Source organism: Sphaeramia orbicularis, unplaced genomic scaffold, assembly GCF_902148855.1.
Source record: "Sphaeramia orbicularis unplaced genomic scaffold, fSphaOr1.1, whole genome shotgun sequence".
Lineage (NCBI taxonomy): Eukaryota > Metazoa > Chordata > Actinopteri > Kurtiformes > Apogonidae > Sphaeramia > Sphaeramia orbicularis.
The window spans coordinates 40,001-65,089 of record NW_021941680.1 but is presented as its reverse complement, the minus strand read 5'-3'; the positions used below and the strand labels follow the sequence as shown (position 1 = coordinate 65,089).

General features: G+C 36.8%; 1 protein-coding gene across 1 annotated transcript in view; it reads left to right on the top strand.

Moving 5' to 3' along the window:
- LOC115416793 (tenascin-X-like) overlaps positions 1 to 25,089 on the top strand; it is a 56,808-nt gene that overhangs the window by 2,247 nt on the left and 29,472 nt on the right. The window contains 4 exon segments of the mRNA XM_030130673.1: positions 3,684 to 3,741; positions 3,820 to 4,038; positions 10,235 to 11,038; positions 16,958 to 17,073. Of these exon segments, the coding sequence (XP_029986533.1) occupies positions 3,684 to 3,741; positions 3,820 to 4,038; positions 10,235 to 11,038; positions 16,958 to 17,073 (1,197 nt within the window).

Below are 25,089 nucleotides of genomic sequence, written 5' to 3'. Positions count from 1 at the left end.
AGTTTGGAGCTGAAAACGTCTGAGTAACGTTAACAAACTTCACAATGTCACAAAAATTAAATGAATGATTGAATGGATGAATAAATAAATAAATACATACATACATACATACATACATACAGAAATAAAACCCTGGTCTGGGAAATCATCCATTCACAGACTAAACAGCTGTGAAGAATAAAATAAAATAAAACAAATGAAAAAAAAAAAGGCCTCATTTGATCAGAACAGAGAAAACAAGGGAAATAGATGAAAACACTGAAATCACAAAACAACACAACCTTAACAATAATAATAATAATAATAATAATAATAATAATAATAATAATAATAATAATAATGGTAAAAACAATAGAGGCAGTTAAAATACAAGTCAGCTGAATCAGATAAAATGAGTAAATCATGGTAAAAGATATGAATGAACTCATTTTAATCATTATCTGAGTAAAAAAAAACCTAAATCAACGGAACCTTCGATGGAATTAAATCCTTTCAGTCTGTTCTGTATGAGCTCAGATTAAAATCAAGTAATTTTATGAACTTTATGGATAAATGTTGTGTCGTCAGAGTTGGAATCAAACTTTAAAACTAAAAATACTTTGAGTTTTGTTCATTTATCTGTTTATTTTTTATTTAAATGAACATTTCTCTTTCGTACCTAAAGACATTTGTTGTCACATGATCAACATGTTTATTATCCCATGATGCAACAGGTTTGTTTTTCTTTTACTGATGAAGCGTCAAACCCTCGTCTGACTGACCCATGTTTTGTATTGAGTCCTTTTTACACTTTTGTTTGTCAGTGTTTTGGCTGATTTTACCTCAAACTCAGTGATTCCATTTTAAAACCACTGTGTACAAATGCAGGTTAGTCTGCCTCTAGGTTTGTGGACTTTTCTTATTTTTAGTAAATCCTCATGAGTAATCTGATTTATTTTACTGTGTGAAATTAAAAACACATCACTGAGCCTCTTCATCAAACTAGTTTTTCACCAAATCTAAACAAAACCCAGATTTTAATTCTTAAAATGCTGTTATTTGAAGCTCATGCATTATTTTTTCATCACCTCAGGATATTAAATGTTATTTTCTGATGATAACTCTGTCTTTATCTCCACATAACAGCAGGATGAACTCATCTGAACACAGTTATTTCTTCATCTTTGTAGATAACGTCTGTCAATAATAAGCTTGAATAAAAAACGACCAGTTTATTCATATTTTTACTCATGAGAATTCAGATACGAGCTCAAACATGTCATTTCTGTCCACGTTTTCAGATACAGATCATTAAAACATGGATTTAGTTTCTGTTTCTTGTTCAGAAACATCAGATGTGGATCTCCCCTCTTGTCTGTGTGAAGTGTTTTTTCTGGACCCGCCCGTCGCTGTGGTTGAAACCGACACATGGGACGTGGTTTCATTCACATCATCTGTTAAAAACAGATTATCAGCTTCCATCATGGAACTGCAGAAAATAAAACTACTGTCCATGTTCTGTCTGTTCAGTTTAGACCAGGGGGTGTCAAACATACGGCCCGTGGACCACCACCGGCCGCCAAAGGGTCCAGTCCGGTCCATGGGATGAATTTATGACATGGAAAAATTACACTGAAGATATTAACAAGTAGTTCCAGGCACAACAAGCCCCGCCCATCGCACGTATTGTAGCTTATTTTGGCATCGATCCAGTTGATTTTTTTTTTTTTTTTACTTTATTTAAATATCAATATACAACATTGTCAAACATTTAACACAGAACACAATACATAAGAATACAGATACAAAAATAAAATACAATCATACAATCAGTATATGAACAGAAAACATTTTCATTAATTCATATACAAAAAATACATTTAAAAAATAAATAAATACATAAAAAATTTCATTAAATGTCAGAAGATACATTCAATAACCTGAAGCTGTTACATGTTATTATGAAAATAAGAACAAATGTCTGCAGTGTTTAGTTAATTTTTTCATCTTATTGGGAAAATATTTCATTCATAAGCAAAACTTTTCAGCCTCCAAACCAAGCTTTCCTCTTTTTTTAATTGAATTTCACTCACTTTATAAAGCATTAGCCCTTGTTAATAATAAAAAAATGGGACATTTCTAGATAGTTATAAGTTATTTAATGCATCGATCCAGCTGATGTCATCATGTGTATACGTGTGATGATGTCATATTAATTACCTGTATATATGTGGCAAAACTGAAGGAAATTGAAACAAAATTGATGTTTTTATAGACATGTGAAACTCTGCTCATTATAAGTAAATGGAAGAAAAAAGATTTTAAAAATTCATAAAACATTTGAACTTTGACCTACTTTTCCCAAAATATAACCACATCTATTCTGGGTCACTGACAGTCTATAAACTTAATTTGGTATGAATTCAACCAATAGTTTTGGTGCTAAAGTGTAAACAAACAAACTGAACCAAAAACAAAACCCGAGGTTATAAATGATATTCAAATCATTTTAGTTTAGGTTCCACATTCAGAACAATATGATCAGGTGGCTCAGACCAGTAAAATAATAACACAATAACCTATAAATAATGACATACGCATTAACACCTTTGTTTTAGTGTAAAAATTTTTTTTTTTTTACATTAAAAGGGCACTGCATAGACGATGTACTTTCGTTTAAGGTTCTGAAGGCCCTCTAGAAGCAGGATTCTGGAGGGTTAACCTTCTGGTGTCTGGGTGAGCATATCATACACATGATAAAAGCTCATAATATTTTTCAAAAGTTGTTGTAGGTCAGAATTCAAACTTTTTTTTTTTTTTAATTTTAACTCAACCACTAAAATCATGACATTGTAAATGATGTTAAATGCCTACACTAACAAAATACACACTGACACATTTTAGCATTTAACATTTGACCTAGCACAAAAAAATTATAATATATACCAGTCAGTGTTGGTGTTAGTCATTGATATATGCCAGAATGAAAAAATGAAAATTAGAAATCCGATTTTTATGTAGTATTTAAAAAAAAAAACTGATGTTTTTTGCAATTTTACTTTACGAACATGGCATTTAAAGCGTTAAAAATATGGCAGTTATTGAGTATTTGGTATTTTTGTTTATGGCTCAAGCTGGTGAAATTAAAAGAAAAAAAGAAAAAGAAGTTTAAAACAAACTGTATGAAGAACATGTTGACATTATTACTGTACTGTGCAGGTTCCACTTTTGGTGATTAGAAGGACTTCTATGGGCGGGACACCAGCGGGATAAACCTGTTTTTACATCCTGTTCAGGGTTTTTATTCATGGTGTGGTTATAACAATAATAATAATAATAATAATAATGATACATCACACTTATATAGTGCTTTTTTTGGACGCTCAAAGATGCTTCACAAACAAACAAAACAAAAGGTGAGTTTTCAGCAGTGATTTGAAGTTTTGTATTGAGTCTGAGTTCCTAGTGTTTAGTGGGAGTGAGTTCCGTAGGGCGGGGGCAGCTGCAGTAAAGGCTTGGTCCCCCAAGGTCTGGTATCTTACGAACATGGCATTTAAAGGGTTAAAAATATGGCAGTTATTGAGTATTTGGTGTATTTGTGTTTGAAATACACTTCTCTGCTCCCGGAGCGTAAACTCCTTCTGTGACGCGTCCAGATCTTTTGAATGTGATGTGGTCCAGATGACCTGTGGTGGTCCTTCCAGGTGCTGATCTCCGAGGGCTGCGCCACCCAGGGCGACGACGCCGACCCCGCCCACGGAGGTAAAACCCACCGCACCCTGACACTGGAACCCACAGGGGGGTTTCCTCCACCCTGACCTTCTGTGAACTCCTCCTCAGGTAAAGAGATCGACCTGAGTCCTGGTTCTCCTCTGGTCCTGACCCATAAGATCAGAGTGATCCCGACCGGGTCTGGATCTGGGTCCGGGTCTTGCGGCTGCGAGGCGGACTTCGCCGCCCTGAGGGAGCGTCTGGAGCGGTTGGAGAGGGAGGTGTCGTCGCTCAGGGAGAAATGTGGAGGAGCTGAGGGTGGATGCTGCACCTCCAAGGAGAGCAAAGGTAGGAAAAAAAAACACACCAGAAACAGCCAATGAAACACCTGAAGTTTCATCACATCACAGGGTGGAGATGCATGATGGGAAAAAAAACAAAACAAACAATAACCATGCATGAATTTTGAAAAAAAGGCTCTAAATTCTAATTTTTTTTTTTTTTTTTTTGATTGACTTTATTACTCAAAATTAGGCTCAGGTTAAAATGCATTTTGAATTTTTTTAAAATATGGTTTTAATAACAAGATATTTAACCTCCTGAGACGCAGGAAAGTACAAGTTTTGGCTTTGTTTTTTTTTTTTGTTTTTTTTTTTTTTTAATTAAATAATTGCCTATATTGGAATCATCATGATGCAACAGATTCTTCAGATGCATTTTTTTTTAATTTTATGGAATGGCCTTTGTGGTGGACAGTTTTTTTGTTTGTTTTTTGTATAAAGTTGTGAAACTCATGTCCAAACGAGGACAGAAAACCCATAGCTGGGTCTTAGGACGTTCACTTTATGAGATCACAGAGCAGTCCACGTTCTAAAACTAAGACGATCCTTTGGTTCACTGTATTACTGAGGGTCTGTAGAGACTGCCCCCATGTGGTTTGGAGAATAGTGCCTTCATAACCTTTGGAAAGTGAGCTTCAACTTTGTGTCCACAGATGTGGACGTCATGCATGAAAGGGATAGACATTTTTATGAAATACTCCAACACAGAGGAAAGTTTACTTCACTAATGGTGTGAGCAGCAGAAATACAAATAAATACAAATAATGAATCAAATACATGGATGAGACCTGTTTGAACAGAATGTCTTCATTTACATGTGGATAAAACAACAGATGGACCTGGTTCAACAGTGAAACTGAGGAGGAGACGCGTCATTTAAACATATGATAATCTGTCAACGTTTACACGACCGTAAAAATCTGATGACTGTCAGTAATTATGTCCACAAATGGACTTTCAGGGATGTAATGGTTTTACACCGAACGCTGCCGTTGGATCTCCTTGGTGTTTTGTCGATAACTCGGACAGATTTGGTTGGATGTCTTCTCCTTGATAACCAACATAGTGGACCCCTAGTGGAAGAGCCCTGTTCATTTCAGCTTCTCTATGAGTATTATAAGTCATCCACATGGGGGCGCTCTAGTTGAAAATCTGTTTTTTGGACCTAAATGAAGCAGTAATCGGCCGATTGAGATCAAATTTGGTTCATATTGATCGTCTTCCAAATGTCCATGTTCCGTCTACCATCCAGAGTTCATCTGGAGTCATTTTCATTCTGTAGGTGGAGTTCTGAGGGTTATCTGTTATTGTCTTCAACTCACGTTGTTTCGTTTTGTTCATTTTATTCATTATTGTATCACATTTTTGTTTGATTTTGTTACATTTGTCATTATTTTACTCAGTTTTTGTTTGGTTTTGTTCATTTCCTCATCATTTTATTAATTTTTTTTTAGTTTTGCTCATTTTATTCATTATTATATTCAATTTTTGTTTGGTTTTCCTCATTTTTTCCTTTATTTTACTCTGTTTTTGCTTGGTTTTGTTCATTTCTTCATCATTTTATTACATTTTTATTTAGTTTTGCTCATTTTATTCATTATTATATCACATTTTTGTTTGATTTTGTTATATTTTTTATTATTTTACTCAGTTTTGTTTGGTTTTGTTAATTTCTTTATCATTTTATTTAATTTTCATTTAGTTTTGCTCATTTTATTCATTATAATATTACTTTTTTTTGGTTTTTGGTCATTTTTTCATTATTTTACTCAATTTTTGTTTAGTTTTGTTAAGTTTAGTCATCATTATATTACAATTTTACTTAGTTTTGCTCATTTTGTTCATTATTATATTTAATTTTTGTTTGGGTTTTCCTCATTTTTTCATTATTTACCTCCGTTTTTGTTTGGTTTGGTTCATTTCTTCATTATTTGATTGAATTTTTGTTTGATTTTGTTAAGTTTTAGTTTTTATTCAACTTTTTTCTTTTTTTTTTTTTTTAGTAAATATAGGAAGTTAAATGTAGGAAAATACATGATTTGCAGTGAAAAATACAAAATACGGAGGATAACATAATAAAAAATGGTGATAAATCACTTAAAAAAGGTTAAATAGACAGAAAAATTCATTTGCGAACTCCTACAAAAGTAGCAGAAACAGACAAACTGACATTTCACATCAATATTATTCTGACTTTCTGAAATCATTTTACTACTGTTTTATAGACAGACATGTGAATTTCTGTCTTATTTTCTTAAACATTGCTTTGTGGAAAAAGAAAAAACACAAAAAGTAGCAGTAACTAATTAACCATCTGGTCTTTTTGTCTAATTCTAACGTAAACGTCTGGTCCTAGAATCACTTCTCTTCATCCTTTTTCTTCACTTCAGTCCTGACTAATACTGTTGGCAAAGTGTGGATTTAAATGCATCTGTTTCTCAAAAATAAAAGTTAAAAAAAAAAAAAAAATCACATCAGATAGTTTGACACTTCATTCATTCAGGTGTTTATGACTTTGACTTGGATATTTCGTGTTAGGTCTCACAGTTCCAATAGTGTTGCAATCGACTGATTTATCAATAATTGACTCTTTCTTGGTGGAAGCTCGTGTTATTACGTCAGTCTTTAAAAATCCACTGTCATTCGACTTCTGCTTTGTTTCACTTCTGTCAAATAATTATGTCGCCAATTATCAGTTTTAAACAGTAACATGATATGTGAGTTTATACATGACGTCACTAAAACTATGTGAAAAGCAGAAAAGTCAGAGAAAACTATGGAAAACACTGAATAAGATGTAAAAGGAGGTTTAACCCTTCGGTGTCCCGCCCACAGAGGTCCTCTAACCAATAAAAACACATCATCTGCACAGTGGGGTGGTAACGTCAGAATGTTTTTCACACACTTTGTTTTTATTTTTATTTTTTTTGTATTTCATCAACTTGAGTCATAAACAAAAATACTCAATTACTGTCATATTTTTTAACCCTTTAAATTTCATGTTTGTGATGTAAACAAACCATAGTTTGTTCAAAGTTCATAGTTTTGGATGCAAAAAACACAAAAAAAGACTTTTTCACCCTCAATATCATGGAAATTGACATTTAAAAAAAAAACAAAAATTTTTGGTTGTTCAGAAGGACCACTAAAGGCTCCAGTTTCAATGATTGTGTCAATGATTTAATGGATTTGGCTTTACAGGGTTAATTCTGACCTAAAACAAACTGTGAAAAATAATATATTTTGTAACATGAAGTGTAAAATGTGCATAATTCACTCACCTGGATACCAAAGGGTTAAAGACCTGCAGTGGGATGAAAATGAACACAAAACATCAGAACAGTGTTTTTTTTACTGTTGAAATGTAGATTTTTAGTTCAAAATGGACAAAACCACATGATTATTTGTGGTTTTAAATAATATGAAATGCTCAGTGTGCATAATATGCTCACCCAGATACCAGAGGGTTAAAGACATGTTTGATGGTAGAACGGTCAGTAAAAGTGTTGACATTTGGGGAGTTCATGGTGTATTTTTGTACGTTCGGTTCCACAGGAGAAATAAAGTAGATTATTTTAGTTCATTTGGGAAACTCTGCTGTAGGTCAAACACTGACTCAGAATAAAAACATCTGAACTGTCCCTCAAACGTTAAGTGAAACCGTCCAGTTTTATCAGTTTCGTCCACGTGACGCTGATAAACAGACGCTCGGTGGGAACTTGGCGGCGGCGGTGGGGTGGGGGTGGGGGTGGGGGGTTAAAGGGTTCTGACCGATGTGGGTCCACTCCTTGGATCAGAACCATCCTCCAGAACGCGGCGCTGACCTCAGGACCGATCACATTCCCAGCTGGCAGCCGGAGAGGCATGAGCTAAGCCGATGTGATGATGTCATTCCCGGCCCCTCCCTCACAGGCCCTCCCCTCCACGACAACAACAGCAGCAACACAAACACACACATCCAGGGCCGAGCGTTCCAAACAAAGACTCACCGCCCCTGGGTTAGTCCGCATCGCACCAAATAAACCCAGCTCTAACTGGTCCAGTCTGTTTTCAGTGGAAACCAACCAGGGCTTTAACGACCCAACGATCCGATTTAGATCCAGACACTGATCCCACCGGACCGGGTTAACGCTCCGGTGCCCCGCCCACAGACCACCTTCGAATCAACAAAAGAGCGTAACCTCCACTGTGGGGTGGTAACGTCACTATACTTTTAGACAAAAAAAAAAAAGTTAAAAACAAACTGTATTTCCTCAACTTCAGCCAAACAAAACAAAAATACCAACAACGCAATAACTGTTTTTAACCCTTTAAATCCTGTAGAAGCCAATAATGTAATAACGGCCGATAATGTAATAACGGCCGATAATGTAATCAATTTGCCATTTTTAAAATCTAACAAACCAATAACGTAATAAAAGTCCTGTACAGATAATGTAATAACTTTTGGCCAATAACGTAATAACTTATTACATTATTGGCTGGTTATTACATTACTTGTTTGGTTAAAAAAAAATATTTTCAAATGTAATAACTGAGCCAATAACGTAATAATATACTAATATCACTTTATTTAACTTTTTATTATTGGATGTAACTGTGAAAACACAGACTGTCTCTGTGTCTCTCTCCCAATAACATAATAAGTTATTACATTATTGGCCAAAAGTTAGCACGTTATCGGTTCAGGACTTTTATTACATTATTGGTCTATTATATTTCAAAAATGGCAAATTTATTAAGTTATCGGCCGTTATTACATTATCAGTTGTTATTACATTATTGGCCTCTACAAATGCCTATTTTTAATGGAAACAAACCATATTTTTTATGCAACTTTTTCTTCAATTTACTAAATAAAAACTGGATTTCCTGCAGCCTGTTATCTGTCAGTGATTAACACTAACATTAGTTCATATCCTTTATTATTTTTGGTTCTAGGTCAAATGTTAAATGATAAAATGTGTCTGTGTATTTTGTACTCATTTGGTAGAAGGGTGTTAGTGTAGGACTTTAACACTGTTTATTATGGGATGGTTTTAGTGGATGGATCAGAATTTTTAAAACAATTTTTGAATTCTGACCTAAAACAAATTTGCCAAAAATAATCGGACCATTTAACAAGAAAAGAATAAATATTTGATCAAAATCCTCTTTGTAGCGTCTAAAAAAGCCATCACACGAAAATGGTGTAAAGAGGACCCCCCTACAGGACCCCCCCTACCCTAAATAATTGGAGAGACATTGTGGAAGAAATTCACAACATGGAGTGACTTTTATTGTACGACTACAGCAAGAAACATGCGAAGATCGATGGAAAAAGTGGACAATATACAGGACGACAACTAACTCTATGTTCTAAATGTTTGTGTTGGAAAATCTCAAAAATTAAACAACAAAATATAAGTTAAAAAAAAAAAAATTTAAAACCCGAACAGAACCTCTGAAAACCCACATCACGTCGTCTGTAAACAATAAAAACCAGATCAAACCACGTCTTCTTCTTCGGTCCGTGCTCTGTCGCTGCTTCGACTGACTGACCCCTACTTCTAAACCACAGGTGTCAAACATGCGGCCCGGGGACCGAGCCTGGCCCTGCAAAGGTTCCAATCCGGCCCACGGGATGAATTTGCAAAGTGCAAGTTAGGGCATCAAACTAAAAAATAATATCATAGTAACCTATAAATAATGACAACACCAATTTATCTCTTTGATTTAGTGTAAAAACATGAAATTATGACAATGTTTACGTTCACAAACTATCCCTTAACAATAAAATGTGAATAAATTGAACAAATATGAACAACCTGAAATGTCTAAAGAGAATTAAGTTCAATTTTAACAATATTCTGCCTGTTACTAACTGTTTTGTGCCTTTGTAGATCTGATCTGTAATGCGTTTGTATAAATGATAAGTTGAGGCAGAATATTGATAAAATTGTACTTATATTTCTGAACAAATGCCATTTTTTTCTGGTTATTCACATCCTTTTTGTTTGAGTAGTTTGTAAATGTAAATATTGGCAGAACTGAATGTTATTTTTTGCACTAAAACAGTTTGGAGTTGTCATTATTTATTGGCTATCATGCTATTTTTTTTTACTGGTCCGGCCCACTTCAGATGAAATTGGGCTGAATGTGGCCCCCGAAAGAAAATGAGTTTGGCAGCCCTGTTCTAAACTCTTCTCTGTCGTCTTCCTCAGGTGCCGGATGCTCCATCAACGTTGGCGAATGTCCCAACGAGTGCAGCGATCAGGGCCGCTGCGTGGACGGGAAGTGCGTTTGCTTCGCCGGCTTCAGCGGACCGGACTGCAGCGAGTCCAACTGTCCCGGAAACTGCAACGACAACGGCCGCTGCGTCAACGGACAGTGTGTGTGCGATCCCGGCTTCACCGGACCCGACTGTTCGCAAACGGCCTGTCCCGACAACTGCAACGACCGCGGACGATGCGTCAACGGTAGATGCGTCTGCGACAGCGGTTTTACCGGACCGAGCTGCTCCGAACAAACCTGTCCCGGGAACTGCAACGACAGGGGGCGCTGTGTGAACGGACAGTGTGTGTGTAATCCTGGATTCGCCGGTCCAGACTGCTCCAAGCGGTCCTGCCCCGACAACTGCAGCGACCGGGGACGATGCGTCAACGGTAGATGCGTCTGTGATAGCGGTTTTACCGGACCGAGCTGCTCCGAACAAACCTGTCCCGGGAACTGCAACGACAGGGGGCGCTGCGTCAACGGACAGTGCGTTTGTGACGTCGGATTCTCCGGTCTCGACTGCTCCGAGATCTCCTGCCCTGGAAACTGCAACGGCCGGGGGCGCTGCGTTAACGGACAGTGCGTTTGCGAGGCGGGCTTCGCCGGACCGGACTGCGCCGCTAAAGGCTGCCCGAACAACTGCAGCAACAAGGGGCGGTGCGTCAAAGGGAGGTGTGTCTGTAGGCGGGGCTTCACCGGACCGGACTGCAGCCAATGTGAGGAGGGGAAGACCGGAGCCAACTGTGACATGGGTGAGTCCAACAGCAGGTCCCAGATAGAGGCGTGTGTAGGCCAGAATCTGGCAGTACGATACAAATCACAATGCTGCAGTCACAATATGATATATCACGATACTGTTAAAAAGGCAATTTTTACATTTTTTTTTAAAGATTATTCCCTGGAAGAATTGATTTACAGCAGAAATCTGCACAAATACTAAACATTTTTATTTGATCAGAACAGGATCTAATGTTATATCACAAGATGTTCCTGTGTTCAAACTGAAATCATATTTTACAGACATTACAGTTTAAGATCCTGCTCAAATGTTCGATTTTTGTTATAAATTGACCTCAAAACAGTATTTATTTTTTTTATTCAATTGTTTATTCTGAACAGTCATATAAGATATTTTACAAGACATCAATCATACAAAGTACACTGTTCTCTTTTTTGTAAAAGAAAAAAAAAGGTATCAATAATGATCATTAAAAAGAGGAGAGAGAGAGAAAAAAGAAAAGGGTAGTTTAAGTAAATTAAAACATGGATGGAATGGAAAAATGAATAGTAAAAATGATATGAATAAGCCTGTACATGTAGCCAACCACACTTTAAGGAAACAAGAGAAAAAAAAAAAAGAGCCCAACAGTGCACATGTACATTTAATATTAAGATAATCAAGTACAAAAGGCAACCGTTAACATAAAAGTAGCACAGAAAAAGAAAACACATATAGAAAAAAAAAACAAACCTTGAGGGGAATATAACATTATTTTTGTGCGATCCCAACAAAGGCACTACCATCTGCCTCTCAGACAGTGAAAAGTGCTTTTAGGATGCTTCAAATAACCATTATTTAGTAAAACAGTGTTAAATAATAATAAATAAGATATAAACAATAAAGAAAAACATAAAGCAAAAACAAACCTCCACAATATCTGCATTTGAATAAATACCTAAAAATATCAATACAGTACTTTTTAATATCGATACAGTATCGTGAGATGAAATATCGCAATATATTGCAGAACAGATATTTTCTTACACCCCTAGTCCTGGAGGTAAACAGTCAAACATTTTGACACTGAATTGAGTAGAATTAACTCTGAATATTTGACACTGGCCATAGAATAAATTTTACTCTAATTCTGAGTGGGACCAAATGTTATCTGAAACAGAGTTAAACTGACACTCGGTTTTTCCCTGTGTATTCATGTTGCTGTGTATGACAGATAGAATCCAACTCTTTAACAGTGCATTTCTGTTTTCCATCAGAGTCAAACACTCGTGTTTGTTGCGTTGACACTTCAAGTTCAGTGAAATCTTACAGTCGGTGAATGTTTTAACTCTTCCATCAGGATGTGTTTGGCCTTTACCTTCCCTCGTTCCCTCGTCCGACGAGGTTTCCTCTCTCTTTTTCCGTCAGTCAGTCGCGTCTTTGTAACATCTTGTTTGTTGTGCTTGTCGTCGTCGTCGTCAGCACCACGGTTGCTAGGTAACCGCCACCGCGATCACAGTGACGGAACTGTTTCATTACAGAGCGAATCCGAGTCCAAAGCCGGCGCTCATAAAACCTCATCAGCGCTCGGTGTAATGGTTTCCTGACAGACTGCAGATGTGAAGGAGCCCTAAGTGTTTTACCACGGCAGCAGTGAAGGATGTGGTCGGTCCAAAACCCTGGAACCACGACTCCATCACCTGTTCTCACATCCATGACCTGTTCAATCTGGGTCTTTTTGGTCCAACATTCTGCCAGTTAATCCTTTTCTTTCAACAGAGTGGATTTTCATCATCAGGGAGGACGTGTTTATTTAGCCTTTAGACGGAGCAAAAATAATCAACATGTCACAAAGTTTTATTTTCACACACTGCAGCTCCGAGATGAAGTGTTAAAATTACACTTAGGATTAAAGCGACAGTTTGTGCAAAGAGACCAAGGGTTTACGTCCAACTGAGCAGTTTGGGAAGAAAAAGTCCTGAGCTCAGTTCAGATAGAGCTACCATGGAGACCAGTGGTTCTGAACTGGTCTGGGTTCTGGATTCAGATTCAAATTCAGATTTATTAATTGTCATTCAATAAGAACATTCCAGATGCTGTTGCAGAACAAAATAGCAACATGCGCAATAAAAACACAGAAAAAAATCCTAAAAACACCAACTAAAAGCAGCCCATATCAGAGGTGTTTTCTGTCAGACTGCAGTGGAAGCTCAGCTTCTCCTAAAATGACTCCAGTTAAATGCTCAAATCTGTTCAGTTGTTTTCATTTCATTGACTCCAAATGTGTTGGAACACGTTCATCTCTCAGACCAGTTGGTTCAGAATCAGTCTGATCCCAGATCAGTGGACTGGATGTTGTTCACTTCTCCTCCATTCCCGTGTCTGTGTTTGTTCATTCCATCTCTGCTCAGTGCATTTGTCGTAGACGCTCAGCGTCCATGCACTTCAATGGGACTGAGTGGAACTGCTGGAAACTGACTCTAAACTGGACGATAATTGGATAAATGACACCATGTTGTCCCGCCCCTGGGCGCTCAGCATCTCTAGGGGTGAATGGAGCTGTGGGCGGAGCTCAGCCGGGCCAGACACTGAGCTTCCGTGTGCTGATTGGAGGATGGGTCCAAAGGCTGAATCTGGTTTGATTGACAGCTGTTTTCAGATCTGCTCCTTCACTGACACAGTTCAGTTTAATACGTCACACATTCTGCTGTGAAATCAGAAAAGCCACTACCAAATTACTTGTTCATTTCTTGCACTGTAAATACACAAATATACAAATCACAAGGAACGGAGGGCCGAATTTATGTTTAAATAACTTGACAATTTTTTTGATGTAAGCCGACAGTGAGCTTCCCCTGTCTGAAAGACCAGCAGCCGCCACTGGCCCATATATACGATAAAATATTAAAAACTGCACTAAAATAAATAAATAAATAGTTAGTAAAGATAAAAAGGAAATATTGCACGATGGAGGGGTCACTATTGCACCTATTATTGCACATTTAGTATTTCACTTCACCCCGTCAGCTTTTGTTCAGCAGTCTTATGGCTGTTGGATAAAAACCATTTAAAAAATCTGGCAGTTTTGCGCCTCAGGCTCGGGAAGCGTTTCCCTGAGGGCAGGAGGGAAAACAGTTTGTTGAAGGGGTGGGAGGTGTCTCTTTTTTTAATGGAAATTCTATTTATTATTCGGTTATTATATTACATGCTATTACACACCATTACATAGTCAATTAATAATTTACTCCAAATAATATGAAAGAAGAAAATGATGAAAGAGTGTTTCAGAAGCTAAGATGTTGTCCTTAAATATCTTGTTTGGTCCAAAACTCAGAAAATATTCACACTAAATAATGTAAAATATAGAACTTTAAATAGATTATTTATTTCTTTGATATTTAAAATAAAAGAGAAGAGTGCATATAAAATCATTTTGATTGCCATATGCAGAACTAAATTTATTCACCTTATTAAAAAGCTTAGATTCTCTGTAATTGAATATTTATGTTTATTTTACAGAATTCCTGAACATCAAAACAGAATTAGTTAAAAGGACTTCCTGTTTGGTGTCATGACATCACATGTCTGGTCCTTTACATTATTAATTATATTCTTAAATAAGAATTACATTAAACATATTCTGAAACTGGAAGTTCTTCTCTTTCAAATGAGGCGTCATTCATTACTTTTGTCCTTGTGGTTCTTCAGTTCTACGCTTTGGAACTTAAATAGGTGAACATGAACACTAATTACATGGAATGAACAGGTTCATTCATTCTAACTGTTGAATCTGAGGTCAAATCTGACCCGGATCTGAATCAGAACCACATGTGGAACTGGACCAGATCAGAAGTGACTCCTGTTCGCACTAGAATGAAAAACTGGGCCATCTACTGTCGTAAAAACCTGAGTTTCATTTTGTCCCGCTAACGTCTGACGTATGTTTTGTGGTTGTAAATGGAAGCGAGCGTGTTTCCAGGCTGCGTTTGGGTAATTGACCCAGTGGAACATGACATCATGCAGCCAACGACCCACTCAGCAGTGGGGTTTTCAGCATTAATTTTATGAGGATCTTAAAAAAATCAGTGAGTTATTAGTGAGTATGAGTTCACTGTGTGGAGGTAGACGTCCAGTCAGAGGCCAGAAGACCATTACAAACAAGAATAAAAGAATCTGTCATCTCAAACCTTTACTGTTAATGGAGGTGGATATTTAGAGTAAGGAATGCCCAAAAAAATCACATCTTTGCATAAAAACTTACCCAGAATTCCAACCTTCTCATAGTTTATCTTATGGATTCACTCAAACATTCATGCAGAACCTTTATCTCTTAACAAATCATTTTAGTTTGAAGTTTAGTGTCTTCAACAGTTGCTTATTTGTAATCGATTGTGTTGAAATTTCTCCTGAAAAAAAGGAAATTGATCAAATACATATTTTTTTTACTGAAAGAAGAATTGTAAAACTAATATTTCCACTTGTTTCCTCTTCCAGTTGTTTATTTTTTGTCTGTTATTTGCATAAATAACACAGATCTGTTAACTCTAGTGTCATTTTAGAGTTTAAAAACCACAATTTAACAGAATATGTTCCACATATATTTGCAGATTAATAATTTAAATGATGTTATTTTACTCCTTATTTCACTTAAATATTAACGACAAAAGTATAAAATGACTTAACCTTCCAGTATCCAGGTGAGCACATTATGCACAGTTTACCATTCATGTTGTTAAAGGTCATATTATTTTTCACAATTAGTTTTAGGTCAGAATTCAGAAGTTGATCATTTTTGCCTGATTTTTAAAATTCTGACCCATCCACTAAAATCCTCACCATTCTACCAACTAAGTACAAAATGACAAAATGCACACTGACACATTTGACCTAGCACAAAAAATAATAATGAATATGAACCAATTTTGGTGTTAAACTATGACATATGCCAGGATGAGAGAAAAAAAACTAATGCTATTTTTATGTAGAATATTGGAAAAAAAAACAAAAAAGAACAATGTTTTTTTGAGTTTTTGCATCAAAAAATGTAGTTTGTTTCCATTAGAAACATGGCATTTAAAGAGTAAAAATGTGACAGTTACTGAGTATTTGTGTTTTTGGTTTAAGTTGATGAAATACTAGATAGATAGATAGATAGATAGATAGATAGATAGATAGATAGATAGATAGATAGATAGATAGATAGATAAAAGACACTGGAGGGTTAAAGACGTTTCTACTTAGATCTAAACTCTCCTGGATCAAAAACTAACGACATAAACATTGAACTGTCTGGTTTAACGGCGGCAGATCGTTGCGCTGATGCCATAAAGATGGCGTCAAACGCTGAAACATCCATCATCATCCTCCTCATCCTCAGTGGGATGAAGAGCGTTCAGTCTTCACTGTCGGAGTCCTGCTGCTTTATGTTCCACCGCTTCAGTCGGACGAGAAAGAAAAACAGACGACAGACAGAACAACTTTCCCTGAGATCCAAACCCAGGGTCTGATCCAGTGGGACCATGAGGACCAGTTTAATCTGAGTCAGATCCATGTGGATTCAGCTGTGAAAGGTCTGAACACAAACAGACCTGTTCCACCTTTAAACTGGTCCTGACCCTTTAACCCTTTAACCCCTGACGTGTCTCTGGTGATCGTTGTGAATGTAAGAGTTATTTTAGATATCATTATCCTCATACTCAGACACAAATGGACTAAAGTCTGTGGACTCGTTGAATCCAGGGGTTTTTTTTCTAACAGGGTCTGGGATTAAAACTATACTAACAGATGTCACATTATAGTTCATAGTTTTATCGTATCCAAATGTACTGATGTGACGCCTCATGGACAGAACATGTGAAACAGTGATGATAAAAACAGCTGATTCTAGAAAAAACTGAAAACAACAGTGCATTATAAAAATAGAAATATGAACAAACTGTCTTTGTTTTTTCAGTGATGTCTGGAGTTTCACAGTTAAAGACACGGGACGTAACAGAAACCTCTGTTACTCTGGTTTGGTCTCCACCACCGGTCCAGTACGACACCTACCACATCACCTTCAGCAGCCAGGTACGCACATATACACACACATATATACACACAAACATATAAATACAAATAAACACAAATATATGCAAATATACGCACATATAAGTACATGTATACACAAACATACACACACACACACACACACACACACACATATATATATATATATATATATATATATATATATATATATATATATATACACACACACACAAATATACATACAAATATACACAAATATAAATGCATATTTACACAAATATACTCACATATACATACATATATTCACACAAATATATGCAAATATACACACATAAACACAAATATACACCCATATAAATACATATATACATGCAAATATATAGAGAAATATACACACATATAAATACAAATATACACAAATATATACACATAGACATACATCTATACACAGATATACACAAATATACTTACAAATATACACAATATACACAAATATACATACAAATATACACAAATATACACAGATATACATATAAATATACTTAAATATGCTTACAAATATACTTAGAAATATACACAATTACACACAGATATACAGACACATACACACAAATATACACAGATGTACAGAATTATGCAGACATATACAAAGATGTACACAAATATACACAGATATGCACAAATGTACTTAGAAATATATGCAAATATACGCAAATATACATACAAATATACATATAAATATACACAAATATGCTTACAAATATACTTAGAAATATACACAATTATACACAGATATACATACAAATATGCACAAATATACACAGATGTACAGAAATATACACACATATACAAAGACATACACAAATATACACAGATATAATCAAATTTACACAGATATACGGAACTATACAGACATATACACAGATATACAGAACTATACACACAAATATACACAGATGCAGACAGCAGTTCCTGATCTGGGCTGTGTTTTGTCACATGTTTAGTTAAATGTTTATTTTGTCACATGTTGTGTTTTGTCACATGTTGTGTTTTGTCACATGTTGTGTTTTGTATTGTTTATTGGTCAGTATTTATTGTCTGTAAAAGGAGTTGAAACATCAGAAACGCTGTCATTCTGTTCATAACAAACACATTAGGTTTGTTTTATGTAACACAAACACACACATATGAAACAAACTGCAGGTCGGGGGGGGGGGTCGACTCCAGCGTCAACATCGTCTCCAGTGTCGGCGTCTGGATCCAAAGGTTGAATAATGTGCGTTTAACGTTCCACACACGTGTTCCATTAGAGTTTGTGAAGGTCATTATGTTTTATGTTCTAAACTGTTTGTGTTCGCGGATCAACAAACGCCGACCGCCAAAACACCGAGCCCCGAGAACAGCTGATGTAGACGGAGGCACGCAGGGTGACGCCACGGTTACCCAGAAGGCCGAGGGGCGCTTCGGCATCGCATTAAGTCCATGTGTTTTTTTTCTTCAGAATCTGTTTTATAATAAACGGTTCAGAATCGGAGCGAGTGGAGAAGAAAAGCTGAAATGATTGAGAACATGTTGGGTGTTTTTTCGGACACTTTTGAGTCATGTTCTGATCCCACGTGGAAAACAAACACCTCATCTTCTCATGTCAGGAAATAGTCACAGCAATAAGTGACCGTTTAGGAGGAAGTGTAACTGGGACTGTTTTAAAACTTCTGCAGTGGATGTTAATGAAACCCAGCGACACATTTATTTACAAGTTAAATACACTACAGCTGACGGCCTCACCGTCTGCAGAGGTCTGAAGAAATTCCAGAATTTTTTTTATGTAATGTCTTAATATTAAAATTTCACAAATTAATCATCTATAGTTGCGTTGACTAGATAGCTGAATTCTAGGTGATGTGTAATATTTAGTAACAGTGTTCCTTGTGTCAGTAGAATATATATAATCTATGGAATTATAGTGGATTTAATTGTGTTTAACCCTTTAACTTCTAATCTTAAAATGGTCCACCTGGAGTTTTTTTTTTTTTTTTATTTTGACCATAAAGCGTCAGAAAATATGCTGTGAATACATCCTTTTGCCCTTTTTTTCCAGAATCAAATGTTTTTTTTGTTTTGTTTTTTATAATTGATTTATTCCAAATATGGAAATGGTACAAGCTTCAGGATTGCTACTATTTGACTTCTTTGTACAACATAGTATAGAAATGAAAATTCAAGGAAGCAAAAAATAATAATACACACACACACAAAAAAGAAAGTCATATTCAAAAAGGGGTGAGAAGCATAGTTTATTAGCTCTCACCCCTTTGTCTTTGTCTCACCCCTTTGTTTTCCAGACCAGATTTATTTAGTTTTCCTTAATGTGGGAGAAATACGACCACTGTTACTATGTCTGAGGACGACAAATAGTTCAGGATAAAGATCATTTTCACAGATAAAGAGCATAAAAAATGAACTGAGACCAACTATGTCTGAAGAACAACTGTCTGTTCTTATCATCATGTGCATATAAAGCCATAAGTTGTGTAGCATATCTTTTAATGACATCATCAGTGATTTTACCTTTGTGAAATCGAGAAAGAAAATGTTTTAAATTGTAACTTAAAAAAAAAAAAAAAAAATCATTAATCATTTTTATTTTTACTTACAAAATCACAACAACAGGAAACTACAAGTCACCAGAGGAAAAAACAAACAATAAGCAAAAACCAAAACAATAAAAAAAAAAAGAATAGCCACGAGGGAAAAAAAAAAAACAAAAAACCCAAAAAACTGATAGAAGACAATAGACAAGAACGAAGACAATAGACAACAAAAAAAATAAAAATAAAAATACATATATATATATATATATATATATATATATATATATATATATATATATATACACACACACACACACATCCATACACTGTACAGTCTGACCGAAACAATGCAGCGTACGCGTGACGTCATCGTGCATGCGCAATGAAGGCGGAATTGATAAGCAGAATCGTTAAGCAGGCAAACGATTCCAAGGAATCGAACTACCGGGATCCGGTTCTCAAAAAGAACTGGTTCTCAAATTCCCATCCCTATTTAAATCACATCATGTAACCCTCCAGTAAGTTACAGAAAAACACTAATAAAGTTTTTTAATCTTATTCTATTTATTTCCCAGACGTCATTTAGAGATGTGTAAATGTAATTTGTATTAGACATCATGACCGCCACTTAATCACTCAACTCTTAATGGGTTAATCCTCTGCTCCGTTGTCTCACTGTCAGATACACTCTGTGTTTGGTTTAATGAGGAAGAACAAAACCACATAAACCACTAACCTGGACTCCACTGGTTCATGGGAGCGGTGTCAGTGCAGACATGTGCGATCAATCTGCAGCAGAAGGCATTAAACAAGTGGAAAATTACTAATTGCGTTGGTATTTGTTGAGGAGAGAGTGGGCCGTCGAACAAAGGGAACACTCTTACCCCTCACTTTCTAAATCAGTCAAAATCAAAACTGTCACCGAGATGAAAAGAAAGCAGATTACAACACACAACCACACACACACACACACACACACACACACATTTTTCCCGAATGAATCCAAATCATGTTTTCCCACACAGTAACCGCGAACGCCGCCGCATGTTTCTAAGTGCAACTGGACGCCGATCTGCCCCCGAGGTGACGTCATCAGGGGATTAACGTGAGGAGTCTGAATGTGAGCAACCCCAGGAATTAGACAGAGCCACCCAGGAATTAGATAAAGCCGTCCAGAAGAGGAAGGAGTAGAAGGAAGTTAGTGATGGAGAAGCGTCAAAGGGGGCGTAAAATGGAGAACAGGAAGGGATGAAAAGTGGAATCAGGGTTTTTATCTACGCTATGTTCGTCATCATCGTCTTTATCGTTGTCTTCGTTAGCGATTTCTTCAAACATTTTCCCCAACCAAACTATTGGTCAGATTAACCCAGAAGAACCCAATGTGATTTTAGTGGCTGTTGTTTTTCCTGTTTTTCTGTTTTGTTTTTTTTTTTGTTTTTTTTTTTTAAATTATACATTTTCATAAACATGTACTTAGACATAAGGAACCACACAGACACACACAAAAAAGTATACAACAAACCTACAGATCTATTAAACACAAAAAAGAGGAGAAAAAACAAAACACAACAACAGAATAAATAATATTAAACAAGTGATTTGATTGGCTCATCTGTGTGAAGCTATTGTCGTATTAATTGGAGAAGCAGCACCTGCTGTCTAAAGCCGCCACCATCAGAAAAAATACTGTTTGAAAATGATCTATTCTCATGAATTTATCAGACATTGGTCACAGGTCCACACAGAACCATCACTGGGTCTGGGTCCGGACCGAGGTCCGCCATCTGGTGATGCCTGATCTACATGATCCGTGGAAATATCACATAGGAAAGTAGATGATTTTTAATGGAAATAAATGCAAAATTCAAAGGATAATATTAGAATAAATGGTGATAAATCACTTAGAAAAGATGAAATAGAGAGAAAAATTCATTTGAGAACCAACAAAAGTCACATTGGGTCTTAATGGAAAGTTTGAGTGAGTTTTAAGGAACGTTTACATCCACAACTGAGGAGAAGAAGAAGAATTCCTCCACATTCAGTTGCTGGATCAACCCAATAACCGTTTGAAAGCAGCGTTGGACTGGTGTTTCCTTCTTTTATGTCTTCTGAGGAATAACAAAGCGCAGGAACAGACGAATCCGATCCGACTCAATCCACGGAGCAGCTCAGAAACAGAAACAGAGGAGCAGTAAATGAAGAGATGGCTCCGAGGTTCCAGAGGAAAACGATGCACATGTGGGATGCTTGTTGCTATGGGCGACGTGTAAACACTGTCAAAAACATGGCGACTGCCAGAGGGATGACATCAGCAGCGGTCCGCAGCTGCGACACAGAGAAAAAAACAGAAAAGAGACGAGAAAAATGCTGATCAGGAGCTGTTTACCAGCCCAACAGACCGACAACACACTGTCACAACAACAACAACAACCTGGAGAACTGTAGACCTCAGCATCACATGTTTTCTGTTTCCTGGTAATGTCACCGATCCTGATGTTTCACAGTAGAACAGTTCAGGGTTTTATAAATAAACCTCATTAGCCTCGTCTGAACATGATCCAGTGACAAATTAAAGACTGAAGGCATCAGGAAACAAATGCAGGCTGAAGAAAATAAAAAAAAAAACACTTAAGAATTACAATGTGAAGCCAATTAACCCATAAAGACCCAAACCTCCACTGGTGACACAAACCATCTACTGATCTAAACTGTTTAATACTGTTGATCCACTAATCCGATCAATACATGTCAATAATTGGTGTCAAATACAGTTTTACCTCCATGATTCATAGGATAAAATGTACAAAAACTTGTAAAATGAGAACAAAATGAGCAAAATACTGGAAAAATAAGGAAAACATGAATCGAAAAACCTTGAAATATGGCATAAAAATGAACAAATCCTTAAAATGATGAGAAAATAAGCAAAATGCATGAAAAAGGAGGAGATTTCATCATTGTATACCAACTACAACCCTGTATTTATTCTGTTAACCCTCAAAAACCAAAACCATCTACTGATCTAAACTGTTTAATACTGTTGATCCACTAATCCGATCAATACATGTCAATAATTGGTGTCAAATACAGTTCTTCCAGAGGCGATCTCTCAGACTGCAGGAAGCTCAGCTTCCCCTAAAATGACTCCAGTTAAATGCTCAAATCTGTTCAGTTGTTTTCATTTCATTGACTCCAAATGTGTTGGAACACGTTCATCTCTCAGACCAGTTGGTTCAGAATCAGTTTGATCCCAGATCAGTGGACTGGATGTTGTTCACTTCTCCTCCATTCCCGTGTCAGTGTTTTCTCCTCCATCTCTGCTCAGTGCATTTGTCCACAGACGCTCAGTGTCCATGCACTTCAATGGGACTGAGTGGAACTGGTTTATTCAACAACTCAAAACTGGACAGTAATTGGATAAATGCCACCGTGTTGTCCCGCCCCTGGATGCTCAGCGTCTCTGAGGGTGAATGGAGCTGTGGGCGGAGCTCGGCCGGGCCGGACGCTGAGCTTCCATGTGCTGATTGGAGGATGGGTCCAAAGGCTGAATCCTGTTTGATTGACAGCTGTTTTCAGATCTGCTCCTTCACTGACACAGTTCAGTTTAATACCGTCACACATTCTGCTGTGAAATCACACAAACCAAATGAACTGTTCATTTCTTGCACTGTAAATAAAACACACTCATTGTACTTCCTTGTTTCAATTTAACATAATTTCAACGTTTTCTTGTTTCAGTTACAAAAGTTAATCATTTTTTGTACGAGTTTAATATCGTTTTATAGATAGTTAACTCACTCATACTGTTGGCTAGGTCGGAGTGAACTAGCTGTCTAGCGAGGTGCACATGATGGCAGACAGTGCTAATGGAATGGAGGGCAGATTTTATGTTTAAATAACTTGACAGTTTTTTTGATGTAAGCCGACAATGAGCTTCCCCTCTGAAAGATGAGCAGCTGCCACTGAGTTCTTCATCTTTTCATCAGATATGACCATATTTGGACGTTCAGAGGCTCCGTAGTTACTGTGGAAACACCGTCATCTTCCACAACATCGATAATAGATAATAAAATATGTAAGAAAATGAAGAAAAACACATAAAATAATAAATAAAATTATTTCTGCTGAATTCCTGTAAAAAGAAAAAGATCGCTTAGATCCGTTATTTTCAGAAAACAACACCTGCTTTATTTAACACCTTCAGATTCTGCAGAGAAAACCGGCTCAGACTCTGCTGAAACTTGGACAAATCGCTGTGATTTATGGTTTTCATGCGTCTCGTTCTGCTCTCCGTCAGCGTTTCACCTTTTTATGGAGCATCTCGGCTCGGTTTTACGGACTGTGACGGCCCATGTGGGTCTGGATCGTGTTCACAGGGTTCAGATCTGAGGGTTTGGACCGGTCTGGGATCCCATATCCACCGGGTCAAAGGTCACCGTTAGATTAGAGTCGGATGTTCAGCCACATGTTCCCCACACAAACATGTCTTCTGTTTGAGTCCTGAAGCCAAGATTTAGGGATCCATGAAAACAGGGGATATTTAATGGGATCTTTTCAAAGTTCAGTGATAAAATTCAATATTCAAGGATAAAAATGAGACAATGTTCGTAAATCTTCAATATGCATTTTTCTATAGATTATGATCCTGATACTTGATCACAGCGTCTTCTGTGCTTCTGGTTCTGGTTTGGGTTTAGTGGTTAAAGTTCAGGAGAAGGTTATGATCCTTAGGGAAACATCTCAACATTAGAACATTTTAAGAAACTTGAACATTTTGATGATCCAAAGTCGTTTTGTCTCAGGATGCTCAGAACATTTCTGAAAGTTTAATTAACAGCTACATACACTTTAGTTCTCCTGGACCACAGAAGCGATGACCATCTGGAGTTGGTCCATGACCTCCTCTCACTACTGCTAATGTGCTACCTGCTAATGCTAATCATTAATGCTAAGGCAGGGGTCTCAAACATGCGGCCCGGGGTCCAAATGTGGCCCACCAAAGGTTCCAATCTGACCAGATTTAGATCTAAATGTTTGTCCACTGGTTGGCTCTCAGCTGTGAAACAAACAGAAAGTAGGCATTGAAACTGGCTCTCAGAATCAATTCTGATCGCTAGAAAGATACTCCTTGAAGGTAAAGTCAAGTCTCTGTACTTTTATATAATTTGACTCTTACAACAGTGAATTGTCCTGGCAAGGCTGCCGTAGAAAGTTGTAAAAGATGGCCGACAGAGATAAATGCTTCTACGCATGTGCGACTCACATCTTCTGGAGGCTCAAATCATCCCTTGACAATTAGCATGAGCAATTGGCATCAGTGATTAGCATTAGCAATTAGCATTAGCACTTAGCTGCCACCAACAGCTCTTGGAGACCAACTCCAGATAATGTCTAATTTTTCTCCTGAGTTTTTTTTAGTAAATTTATGAAAATACTAGTTTTTGTTTTTTTTTTTTTGGCTGTG